Raw genomic sequence first — 14,049 nt, forward strand, 5'->3', positions numbered from 1 at the left:
ATTCATTTGGTATATTTTGATTTAAGCAATATTTGTGCAGGAAATATTTCACAATAGGGTTTGTAAGTTTGTGCAAAGATGAATATTACTTGCAATGAGTACTTCACATAAATCCATTTTTAAGCGATTTTTTTGTTTACCTTTGGAGGTTAAATCCCTGCTACTGCTACTTGCCACTGTCTTTTGCATCCAGTGATGAAGACTTGTCTTGACATGCTGGTTTATTTGAAACCTTTTTTTTTTTTTTTTTTTTTTGCACAAAACGTTTTTCTCACGAACTCAACAATATAAAACATTTCTGTCATGTGTAAATGTTACAGAATGGTCAGCTATCCACAAATCAAGATTTCTTTTTCCAGGTGGCATGATGCACAAGACATTACACGGTACATGTAGGCACATTAAAATCTGAACAAATAAAAAGAAAACTAAACTGAAACAATGCACATGCATGACATGTGCAGTATGACAGAGGAGGGCATTAAGAAAGAACTCTGCCTGTGTGTTTCTGTTCAGTAATCAGCCCACTAGCCAGTAGTCTCTTGGTTAGCAATCACCTGCAGTTATAGGTTGCGGTCACTCTGTGAGACATAGAAACATGACTGAGCTAGAGCTTGCCCATCTAGATTTTTAAAATATCGTAAACATAGAGCAAAAATATGCATCATGACCAATTTTTAGCCAACAATGACTGGTGAGAAGGATGTAAATATGCAAAATACACATACAACATGCAAATGATTATAATCCGGTCTCTATCATTAATATAAAACATGAAAGGGCCAAAATACTTACATAGCAAATATCAGACACTATTTCACTGTTTGAAAGATAATAAATAAGATGTTATCCTTTTCCTGGCCTTATAGGATTATTTTGCTTTCATATAGATTATCCCCTCATTATTTTGGTTTTTCTGCTTTTTTTCACTTCCTTTAAAATATCATAAAGAACAAACTTGAATAACTTGCCTTCTATACTTCAACTAAAACCATTTTTGGCACTGACACTCATTAATAGTGGGGAGTGAAGTTTCTGGCTCAGACACAACATACCATATGCTCACACTCTCAATAACTTATGCAGCTGCTATCACCTGGTGTGGCTGTACTGCTTGTAACTGCAAAACAAGTATCACAATGAGCATGTGGAGCTGAGAAACGTCTGTGATTGTCTGATACCAGCCCCTACCAATTTACTCATTGAAATATAGGTCATAAAGTTATTTTAACTGAAGTATAGAGACCAGTATGGTGTGGTCAAACCGTTAAAATGGTATGTTGAGTTTTCTGCGTACAGCCTGACTTTAGGCATATGAATCTTGCTGTTGCGAGCTCTGAAGGTATAAATATATGGAACATTAGAACGAAGATTGATGTTTTAACTACATTTTTATTTACTCTTTTTCTAATATTTGTTACACTGGTCTCCTCATCCTTTATATAGCCCTCTTTCAATTAGCAGGGACTTTGATCTATTATACTCTTACTCAACACTCATTCTTACAATCTGTAAGTATAGAATAATTCGCTGATGTTCATAATGAAAGCTTTCTTCTGTCTTCGTTTTACTGTAATTAGAATTCATTTTTGTGTGGTAAACTTTTTTAAAAAAATAGTAAATCCAGGGTTTTCAGTAAGTAACATTTTTGTCAAAAATGAAATTAAAGCATAACAAAGGAAGGAGCAATACAAGTTTACATGCAACCAGTGTAATGTATGATTTTTATTTCCATTAGGAAGATAAGCTGTGTAACTCATTATGACACATGTACTTCATAGATTATTAAAAAAGTTCAACAAACTGTAATACCTGTTATCAAATAAAAAATACTTGAGACCTACCTGCTTTGAATCCTTTAGTCTGCGAAATTTGGAACCTTTGGCAGTCTTTGAGATCTCATAAACAACAAGGCAGAGACGTGCCATTCGTGGGATGTTACAGACTTGTATGTCAAACTGCAAATCCTCCTCCCACTCACACTCCCCATCCTTCGACACTTGCTTCTCACTTGTCTTCTGCGGCTCAGCAAGTGACTTACCTCCATGAAAGAGGCCTGCTTGCACTCCCACCTGAAATAGTATGAACGTGTTCAATTTACGAGAGAGAGAATAAGTAGCAGGATTCATAAAAATTCATAACAGAAGCAACTGTGAGTGTCAAGTGTTACAACAATCTGTGAATCTGTTGTTAAGTGAGTTGTTGTTGTTTTGCTGTGGTTCTCAGTAGCACGATTTGTTTTGCAAAGTGCTCCACACTAAACTATCCTGTGCAAGTCTCGTCATCTCTAAATAACTTCTGCAATCCACACCCATTTAAACTTATTTACTGTATAGGATATGTCTCATCAACCTACATCTTTCTTTTAGTCAAGATACGCCAAAAATTCTTTCCTTCCAAATTCAGTTATTTCTACATTAGTTATGCAATCTACCCATCAAGTCTTCAACACTCTTCTGTACACGACATTTCAAAACCTTTGAATCAATTCTCATCTACACTGTTTATTGTTCAGATATCACCTTCTTATAAGACTACACTCCAGCCATTTTTTTCTAGCACTTAAATTTATATACATTATAAACATATTTCATTTTTTCAGAAAGGCAGGTGCTTATCATAATCTTGTGTGTCTAATGCATTTAACAATTTATTCAATGGCGAGAAGCGCACACCAGAATCAGAGGCAGTTGTCACCTGAAATCAAAGAATCACTATCAGCTATTATCTTCACAACTAACATTTCAACCACACCAGGCACTCTGAGCTGTACAGGGCAATTAACTTACATCTTCATTTAATTGAAACTAAAGAATTAAAATGCCATTTCTTGTTTTAATGTGTGTGGCTCCAAATCAGTTATTTGACCTCACGTAATATTTTCCTAACTCTTGACTTGCTGGTATACCTGCAGTTGTCTAGCACCAGTAATCATTAACAACTGGTAGGAAAGAAGGGCTGCTACATAACTGTCTGAACATGAGGAATTACATCATGATATGTATGAATACATCTTGAAAGTACTACGAATGCATATAACAAAAGAAAGTAGAGTTGACTAAGTTGACCAAATTTTTCCATTGGAGGTTCAATCATTTTACAAAAGCTTTTCAGTATGAAATTTGGATCATTTTGACCCCACAAAAATGCACAAGCAGATAGTGTAAGCATTGCCTTATGTAGTCAGTTATCAAATGAGACACTTTCACAAAGGCTAGATTTTTTGCTGCAATTGGATATTCTGGTACCTATATACTGTCTTCAACTGCTGAAAAGCACATCAGCTGGATGGATATAAACTGGAGAAAGAAAACCATGTTCTCTAATGGAGAACAGGCAATATATTTTTAGGGTACGTCAATGCAAAGTGTAGTGTAGCAAATTCATTTGTGGCACCTGTTTTTCAGGAGCTGCCAACCGAATGTACATGCCAAAGGTTTCATCATTATTTAATGTATTTTAAAGTAGGAGTATTGTACTTTTCTGTTACTACAAAAAAAAGATTGTGTCCTGTATTTCAGTTACTCCTGAGTACTGGGAGAATATGTGATGCCTCCACTGACTGAGCCACAACAATCAATTGGTCACTAACTGCATGCCCCACTAATTTCCATCACTCAATGAGAAGCATACACTCACTGTCCTGGGACATTCTTAGAATTGTTAAAATAAACTAGTGTTGTATAATTTTGCTATTAATTCATTGGTGTGACATTTTTAATGTTATCAGAGTCATGATGTAGACAATAAACATCCATACTGATCACAAGTAAGTGGTTCTCATTTCAGAGCACTTTTTTAAAGCTTACCTTGTAATAATTAGCAATGGTTTTCTCATTTATTTTTGCTGACTTCTAAGCTAGATGAGGCCTGTGGAATTCTTCAACTACAGGTGACTTTTGCTGGAGTATCATGACATATTTTTTTTTTATTTTAGAGGAAGATTTTAATATGATTGAGACTTTTCAGAAGACATTTCAATACATTTTGTGCTGATCAGAGGCTGAGTTTTAAGTTAATTAATGGCAACATTGAGGAAGAAGTCAATTACTGCTGTCACCCTTGTACTGCTGCTACAATATTTTTCTCTCTCATATTGCAAAGCCACAGACATGCAGTCATCATTAACATCTAACTCAAAAAAGAGATTGGGGAATCATTTCAAAGGCAAGAATATTAAACTGATGAGATGAGAATCTTGTGTCCAACACTACAATACAGGAAAAGGAGGGAGATGAGGAAGGGGGGCAGGGGTGGGGGAGGAGAGGTGTAGGAGGGAGACCATTAGAAAAGGAATGAACCACGTAACTGTTGCAATTTTCTGATAAAGAGCATAGATATGTGTCATGTTTCATTCATCTACAGGTCAGCAGTTGCCTTTTGTAATTTTTGTTAGTTTGTTTTCATTCTGTAATTTCCATTGCTGTGCTATTACATAAGAGTATGTACTGCTAGATTACACTTATCACACAAAGATTTTAAAATGGTGGGCACTGCTTTTCTATTGAATTTTGACAAGTTATAGCTTGTGCTAACGAACAGTATATTTCAAGAAGTTCAAAAGTTTGTTCATTCATTCATCCAAACTTAAAACAGTAAATAAAACTTCAAACGTGCAACAGTCAACCATTCTTAATAGAGATGGTGTGTCAATAGTGCAAATCCTTACCAATAAAAAGGAATTTCAATAATGCAAAATACTAATGCACATACATTACCTCTGTTCGTGTTACATCGCAGTTCAGGCGGCATATGGCACTTATGCGGAATGCAAATTTCACATCTATGGACCACGATGACAAATGCTTCCCCTTCTTTTTCCAAGTTAAAGTTGACGACGATGACCTTGGTTTCCTTTCTACATCTTCAGCATCCTCATACACATTGTCAATATCAACTGAAAATAATGGGTTTGTCCATAACATAGTTTTACAAATAGAAACGCTATAGTATCTTGTACAATTTATCACAAAACATGAACTTCCTTCACACAAGACTAGAAATGCCAGGTGCAGAATTAGTTTAAAAAGATTTAATTTTTAGTGACCAAGACTTGTTGGTTAGAATGAAAAAGAGCTTAGACTTAAAAGTAGACCTCTTTGTAGATATCTACACAAAAAAGTGCAGAAAAAAGAGAAACAAGTAAATAGGTCAGCAATTTCAACCATCGTCCTTCCAATGGTGAAAAGTGGCCTCTTTGGTTTCACTTGGTTCTGGGCTAGCAGGTACCATTACATTCTAGCAGTGTCTCTGATGTCATTCCATCATGTACAACCATTTCATGACATGGTAGGAACAGTATTATCTGTGTTTTGCCTCTTATGATGTTGTTACATTAATACTTTATTTATCTGTTACAGACATATTCAAATTTATTATTTATTTGTTGAGGGCCTCTTGGACCACACTATCCTTTCTGCATACAGCACTCATTCATTCACACATCATATTTTGTAAATTCCATCATCAAGGAGAGCCTTCAATGATGTAGGATGAGTAAAGATGCACATTAACAGGGAAAAAGCATCTGCTGCTGGTACTTCTGCAAAATAAATCAACAATCATAGGTTATGGAAATATCACTGAAAATACCAACAGGGTAATTTTTCTGGTTTGGCAGAACTGAGTTCATGAGATTACATAATGTTTTCACAAGCAGTGAGCTTTGCTTCCTTCTTAACACACAATTCCTGCAATGTTCATGAGATGGTTTGTTCACACTTCACATCTTGTTTTTGGTCATTAGTTTCAATTCAGCCTGTTTCTCACTATCTTTTTGTGGAAGACATATCTGTCAAAAGCATCTTCATGCTAGATTTATAGGATGCCTCCTTCGGTGCTTGTAAACTGGGTCATTGTGGTTTAGGGTTTTATACTGAAACAGTCTAAACATCTTTATAGTCTTCCTAATTCTGTCCACTCATTTCAGCTGACCAGAACATCATGCTTATCTTTTGCGTATCATCCCTATGAGTTTATATACTTTATTGTAAATTCCTTTGTCAATTTTTTTCATGAATGCCATTCTTGTTATTGGATCCCAGTTTTCTTCTAATGATACTGTACACTTTCTTGTCCTTTACTGCCACCCAAGAACAAGGTTTCACCTACTTACAAAACTAATGGTTTCAGAACTGTTGTATAATTACATATTCTGGTGACAGAGGTCATCGCAACTTCGCATATTCATGGTCAAGCTGTTTTTATAACTATATTACCAATATACTTAATTTTTTCTACTATGTCTGTAGCACCAATACTTTATGCCATTAATGTAACTGCTGCATCATTATTGTGTGTTCATAAATGTATATATTTTTCACTATTTGTAGCAATGAATATTTTTTGTTTAATTTATGTATGAAAAAATTTTGGTGTTATTAATGATTCGTACACAGGGATTGATAGGTAGTAATGTATTGTTAAGGAAGGAAAAGCTGGAGGGAAGACCCTAGGCATGTAGGAAGTGGACAGTGCACCAAGAGCAGAATAGCCACCAGCCAGTCACTAGCCTTTAGACTGTCAACATCTTGGTGCAGAAGCAGGGGTAATTATCTGCAAATCTACTGAAAATGAGCCTCAAATGAATGCATTACCAGCTTACTACAACATGGAATGTTTGTGCAAGCTCCAGAAAGAAGAATTACATTAGAGCAACTTACGTGATGAATCACACTTGCGCAATACTAATACATGCCATACATGAATCATTATCTCCTTTATTGTGAACTAATATATTTGTGAAATTCAAATTTCATGTGTTACCAAACAGTCATTGACCTTAGGCATTTAACCTGTGCTCAGATCCTATTCCCAATTCCTAATGTTATGCTGAGTGTCCACAATACTGAATTTAGTTTTAAAGGGCATTTTGGTTTTGTTAATAATGATGATGATGATTAAGATGATGTAATAGCTGAAGTGCTTAAAACAGGAATAAAATCACTAGTCAAATTTAAGAAAGATTGCTTTCTTAGATTTCACAATCTGAACTGAAAATTTACTTGTTGAAAAAATAACTAACATATTATTCCACTCTGTTATGAAACCAGTCTTAAACAAAGAATTGATAAAAAGCTGAATTTTGAGTAAAGTAATTTTGCTTTAAGAGCATTTCAAGTAAGTGTACCTACTGAGAGGGCCTCCTTATTCTAGAAACACATTTGATCATTGCCTGAATAGATACTGTAAGAGAAACATTCTTTCAAAGTTAGACTGTTCAGTTGGTAAACCTTATTGTGAGGGAGAGTTTTGCTAGTCTGTTAATACCTCATAGTAGAGTGCTATATAGAAGCTCTTGTTAATGACTGATTTTGCAAAACTCTTTCCAAGAGATAAATGTTAGAAGGTTTCATTTTATCTAATGAATCTCTGAAGCTTAAAATTATTAACACTTATTTCAAAATTATATGTCCAACTTAGACTGGCAGTCATTTTTTTCACCTCTTTACAAATAATAACACCAGCTAAACGAATGTTCACATACTGTACTCTAATCTCTACTCTCATTTAGAAAACATCAGGTGACAATTATTGAACTATATGAAAAATATAAATTAGTTACAAACTAAGGCTTGCACACACTTTACTCAACATGTAAACATCACTACAGGATTTAGGTTGAGACATGTTCGATATGCCTGCCATCATCAGGTACAGATGAATAACGAAGTTCTCCTTGACTCGCTGAAGTGTCCAAACATCGATACTGTCGATGACCTCCTGAATAGCTGTTTTCAGTTCAGCAAGGTTCTGGTCTTATTGCTGTACATCTTCTCTTTAATATAGCCCATAAAAAGTAGTTTCATATTTGCAGATTCCGAGAATATGGTGGCCAATTGACGCCCATGTCAGTAGCCTCTGGGTACCCCAAAGCCTAAATGTGACCCCCAAAGTGCTGCTCCAGGACATCAAACACTCTCCTGCTTTTATGGGATTGAGCTCAATCTTGCATGAACCACATCTTGTTGAGATCAGGGTCACTTTGGATAATGAAGACGAAATCATCTTCCAAAACCTTCACGTACTGTTTGGTAGTCACCGTGCCATCAAGGAATATCACACCGATTATTCCGTGACTGGATATTGCATACCACACAGTCACCCGTTGAGGGTGAAGAGACTTCTTGATCGTGAAATGCAGATTCTCGGTCCCCCAAATGCACCAATTTTGATTACTGATGAATCCCTCCAAATGAAAGTGGGCTTCGTCACTAAACCAAAACATATTCACATCAAAGTCCTGTTCGGCAGTTCTCTGGACAATAGTGTTGACAGAACACAACCACTGTTCATGGTCCTGGGGCTTAATGGCTGATGGGTTTGAATTTTGTGTGTGAGGAGATGCAGATCTTTAACAATAATTTGTTGCAGTGTCTCCCAGTTATTTCCCACTTGTCTGATAGATTTCCTGGGGCAGGTTTGACACACAGCACATGTCTTCTTGATGTTTTCAGACTTTTCACCCTTTTTGAATGACCGACATTGCCAACACCGTCATCACGAGCACTATCCATTCTCTCAAACTTCCAAATCAAATTCTTGATAGTTAGCACACTTGGACCTGCTGTCTTCATCTTGAACTCAGTTACAAACTTTCTTTGAGCCACAGTTGGGCTGTTACTGCTCACTTAGTAAGCCTTCACCGGCACTATAAACTCAGGCAAGTTGTACTGTGACATTTTCATGTGCAAATGGCCGACAGCCACAAGGCACATGCGCATACTATTTCCCATCATGCACCGTGGCCAACTGCGGAATTTGAACAACCCAACACAAACCGTTCAGAAGTTATTACAATTTTATTTCATATAGTTCAATAATTGTCACCCTGCATGTTGTGTTTTGAAGATAAAAGTAATAGTCTGATTGCTTATACTCAATTAATTACACAATCATAGTCATAAATCCCGTGAAAGGGTACCTCTAACAAACTTACTATTATAAGGGGCGTTATATATTGATGTACCTGCATTATGCATGGAATTTTAAAGGGGATCTTTGATGATTGTCTTTTTAAGAATGTGTGTGTGCCAGTTCATTCCACAAATTCCTTTAGCAGGTTGATTTGGATTCTAGCAATTTCTACATTATTTGAGAGGATAAGACACAAAATGGTATATTTCATTTCCATTTTAAGGGGATGCAGCTGTCTTATGCTATTTTTATTTATCAGGTTTGGATGAAAAGCAGCACAGACAAGTCATCCTCTTGCTGCACTACTATTCTGACCTCAAAGGAATAAAAGCGACACCCTTAGAAACTCATCTTGTATTTTGTGTCTACCAGGGTGGCTGTAATTATGGTATGCTGTTTCAGGTCAACCCCAAATTTACATTGGCCTCATAATATAAAGAGTCAAACTGTTAATGTCAAAGGCTGACACACACTGTTTAGAGCTAAGCAGACAATACTTTTGAATGTTTTGAGGTTGTGGATGTATTTGGCTACTGAGCATTTTTTCCTGAAGTTCTTTACTGATTACCTTTTGATCACTCCAGAGTGGCAAATGATAAAATTGTGTAAATCATATGTAATTGCTGTCACTTTTCATGCTGCCTCACTTGCACAATGGACAGATCTACGCTATTCACCACTCTTTGGGTATGGCTTCCACATTACAAATTTCTTCAATTTGCTTTTGCAGTATTTCATCCAACATGGGTTTTCAGAAGGTTTTTTCCTTGTTCCTCTTAATTCTGTTGAGAGGCCAGGCAAATGAGTGGTTCCTGAAGAGAGGCACCAGCCTTTTCAGTAGCTGAAGGGGCAACAGTCTGGGTTATTGAGTGAAGTAGCCTTGTAACGTCAACCAAAACGGCATTGCTGTGTCTGTACTGTGAACGGATGAAAGCAAGGGGAAACTATAGCTGTAATTTTTCCTAAGGTCATGCAGCTTTACTGGATTGTTAAATGATGATGGTGCCCTCTTGGGTAACATATTCTGGAGGTAAGATAGTCCTCTATTCAGATCTCCTGGTGGGGACTTCTCTGGATGACATCGTTATCAGGAGAAACAAAACTAGCATTCTACGGATCAGAGCCTGGAATGACAGCTCCCTTAATCAAGCACATAGGTTAGAAAATTTACAAAGGGAAAAGGATATGTTAAAGTTACATATAGTGGGAATTAATAAATTTTGGTGGCAGGAGGAACAGGACTTCTGGTCAGGTGAATAGAGTGTTAAAAATACTAAATCAAATAGGGGTAATGGAGGAGTAGGTTTAATATTGAATAAAAAGCTACTATGAACAACATTGTGAACACACTATAGAAGGCAAGATAGGCATAAAGCCCATGCCTACCACAGTAGTACAAGCTTATATGCCAACTAGCACCATAGATGATGAGATAAAAGAAATTATTCAGATAGTTAAGGGAGATGAAAATTTAAAAGTCATAGGGGACTGGAATTTGATAGTAGGAAAAGGAAGAGAAGGAAAAGTAGTAGGTGATATGGACTGGGGCTAAGGAATGAAAGAGGAAGCAGCCTGATAGAATTATGCACAGAGCATAACTTAATCATCATTAACAATTGGTTTAAGAATCACGAAAGAAAGCTGTATATATGGAAGAGACCTGGAGACATCGGAAGGTTTCAGATTGATTATATAATGGTTAGACAGATTTAGATGTTGGCTCTGCCCACAATTTACTGGTTATGAACTTTAGCTTAAAACTGAAGAATCTGCAATAAAGGTACAAATTAAAGGAGATGGGACCTGGATAAACTGAAAGAATCAGAAGTTTTAGAGAGTTTTACTGGTAGCATTAAGGAATGATTGTCAAGAACAGGGGAAAGTATTACAGTAGAAGAAGAATGGGTAGCTTTGACAGATGAAATAGCAAAGCCAGCAGAGGATCAAGTAGGTAAAGAGACAAGGGCTAGCAGAAATTCTTGGATAACACAAGAGATATTGAATTTAATTGATGAAAGGATAAAACATACAATTGTAGTAAATGAAACAGCCATAAAGTAATAAAAATGTCTCAAAAATAAAATCAACATGAAGTGCAAAATGGCTAAGTGAGACTGGCTAGAGAACTAATATAAGAATGTAGAAACATATATCGCTAGGGATAAGACAGATGCCGCCTACGGAAAAGTAAAGAGACCTTTGGAGAAAAGAGAACCACCTGTATGAATGTCAAGAGCTCAGATGGAAAACCAGTCCTGAGCAAAGAAGGGAAAGCAAATAGGCCGGAATTTGTAGAGGGTCTATACAAGGGCGATGTACTTGAGGGCAGTATTATGGAAATGGAAGAGGACATAGATGAAGATGAGATGGGGAATATAATACTGTGTGACGAATTTGACAGAGCACTGAAAGACCTAAGTTGAAACAAGGCCTCAGGAGTAGACAACATTCCATTAGAACTGCTGATAGCCTTGGGAGAGCCAGCCATGACAAAATTCTTCTGCCTAATGAGCAAGTTGTGGGGAAACAGGCAAAGTACCCTCAGACTTCAAGAAGAATACAATAAATCCAATTCCAAAGAAAGCAGGTGCTGACAGGTGTAAAAATTACTGAACTGTCAGTTTAATAAATCACAGCTGCAAAATATAAATACAAATTCTTTGCAGATGGATGGAAAAAGTGGTAGAAGCCGACCTTGGGGAAGATCAGTTTGGATTCTATAGAAATGTAGTTACATTTACAGAGATATGTCAAGGAATGGGAAACTTTATGTTATAGCATTTGTAGACTTAGAGAAACCTTTTGACAATGTTGACTGGAATACTCTCTTTCAAATTCTGAAGATGGCAGGGGTAAAATACAGGGAGTGAAAGGCTATTTACAGTTCGTACAAAAACCACATGTCAGTTATAAAAGTCGAGGGGCACCAGAGGGAAGCAGTGGTTGAGAAGGGAATGAGACACGTTGTAGCCTATCCGCAATGTTATTCAATCTGTATACTGAGCAAGCAGTAAAGGAAACTAAAGAAAAACTTGGAGTAGGAATTAAAATCCAGGGAGAAGAAATAAAAACTTTGAGGTTTGCTGATGACACTGTAATTCTGTCAGATAGCAATGGATTTGGAAGAACAGTTGAATGGAATAGACAGTGTCTTGATAGGAGGTTGTAAGATTAACATCAATAAAAGCGAAACAAGGATAATGGAATCTAGTTGAATTAAACCAGGTGATACTGAGGGAATTAGATTATCAAATCAGACACTTAAAGTAGTAGATGAGTTTTGCTTTTTGGGCAGCAAAATCGCTGATGATGGTCGTAGTAGGAAGGATATAAAACATGGACTGGCAATGGTAAGGAAAGAGCTTCTGAAGAAATTTGTTAACATAGAGTATAGATTTAAGTGTCTGGAGGTCTTTTCTGAAAGTATTTGTATGGAGTGTAGCTATGTTTGGGAGTGAAACATGGATTATAAACAGTTTAGACAAGAAGACAACAGAATCTTTTGAAATGTGGTGCTGCAATAGAATGTTGAAGATTAGATGGGTAGATATGTAAGTAATGAGGAGGTACTGAATAGAATTGGGGAGAAAAGGAGTTTGTGGCATAACTTGACTATAAGACAGTTGGAAGGACACATTCCGAGGCAACAACGGATCACAAATTTAGTATTGGAGGGAAGCGTGGAGGGCAAAAATCGTAGAGGGAAACCAAGAGATGAATATAGTAAGCAGATCAGAAGGATGTAGGTTGCAGTAGTTACTCGGAGATGAAAAGACTTACACAGGATAGAGTAGCATGGAGAGCTGTATCAAACCAGCCTTTGGACTGAAGACCAAACAACAACTTTGGTCCCATTTTTTGTAAACAGTACTGGGATGATTTCTCTATATTAATTGTTTCAAAAGAAAAAACAATGTGTCAATCTGACTGTTGTCTCATTTCATACTCAGAAATCTGTGTAAGGAACAAAGGATACAATTTACGCAACACAGGTTTCCTTCATCTTTACAAGGGATGGGAGAATCAATTATTGTCTTCCTGAAGTCACAGAATGACACTTCAATTTTTCATAAGTTCCTCATTCAACCACCCACACTAATATAAATTTCACTTAATGTTGTTTCTCTTTCCTTATTACTATGGCAATTCTGTAACAAAGAATATACACAGTAGTTTTGTCACAGACAGTAAATGTGATGTAAAATTCTGAAATTGCCTTGAAGTCAGAAAAGAAATGTTTATTCAAAAGCTGTTACCATTTAATCTAAGTCAGTATTTTTACCTTTATTTAATAATGAACAGATGATTCTCTTTATCTTCTTAATGTTGAGTACCACAGCTAAGTATCTGTTAAAAGGAATTTTTAAGCTTTCCATTCCAGCTTCATTATTTTTGACAAGAGTGTGGGTGGCGGTTTTTTTTTTAGTGAAAACATAACATGGAAGTTCACAATTAAAACCAGAAAGCTTACTGAATGCAGTAATAGTCATCTTAATAATTCGTGCTACATTATAGGACACTATATGTGCGCACTACATCTGTACTAAATGACTTACTAATTCACTAATTTGTGTATGTGTAACTTTCTTAAAGTTATCAATGAAATTCCACCAAAGTCTGGTCAATTTTCTATAGGCCTCTCCAAAAAATGCCACAAGTCTTCATGTCTGCACATTTCTGAAAAACTCCGCAAGCCAGTTTATGGAGTGTGGCAGAGTGTACTTTGTATACTATTGTCACAGTGGACGATCCTCTGGTCTCCACGCTTTGTGATGAGACGTGAACATAATTTCTTTTTATAAAGAACGTCCTATACCATGTGGCCTACTCATTATTTCATGCAAAGGACATTACCAGAAATGTTGCAGTGGGATTTAGTACATGGACCCAACGACTGTCTTTAACAATTTTTACGATATGTTGACAGGCTGGATAGGGCAGTAGAAAGAATGTATGACTTTAATGTATACGCCAAACAGCCACAAAGATATTACAAATTTTCTGAATGCCTCAAAAGTGCCTGAAAGTTCTGTTTCCCCATCAATTACCTGAAATCTGAAGCGCTTTTTTTAATTAATGTAGTGGGACGTTTTAGTTTGTTGGCTGTTCGAAACATTTTAAATGTTTGTGAGA

The 14,049-nt window shown here is 36.4% G+C and overlaps 1 protein-coding gene across 1 annotated transcript in view; it reads right to left on the reverse strand.

The window, feature by feature from the left end:
• The window catches only part of LOC126175650 (phosphatidylinositol 4,5-bisphosphate 3-kinase catalytic subunit delta isoform), a 178,729-nt gene that overhangs the window by 130,515 nt on the left and 34,165 nt on the right, over positions 1–14,049 (reverse strand). Inside the window, exons 6-7 of the mRNA XM_049922542.1 lie at positions 4,719–4,897; positions 1,845–2,072 (exon numbers count right to left, since the gene is read on the reverse strand). Coding sequence (XP_049778499.1) covers positions 1,845–2,072; positions 4,719–4,897 — 407 coding nt within the window. The remainder of the gene's footprint in view (positions 1–1,844; positions 2,073–4,718; positions 4,898–14,049) is intronic.

Source organism: Schistocerca cancellata, chromosome 3, assembly GCF_023864275.1.
Source record: "Schistocerca cancellata isolate TAMUIC-IGC-003103 chromosome 3, iqSchCanc2.1, whole genome shotgun sequence".
Lineage (NCBI taxonomy): Eukaryota > Metazoa > Arthropoda > Insecta > Orthoptera > Acrididae > Schistocerca > Schistocerca cancellata.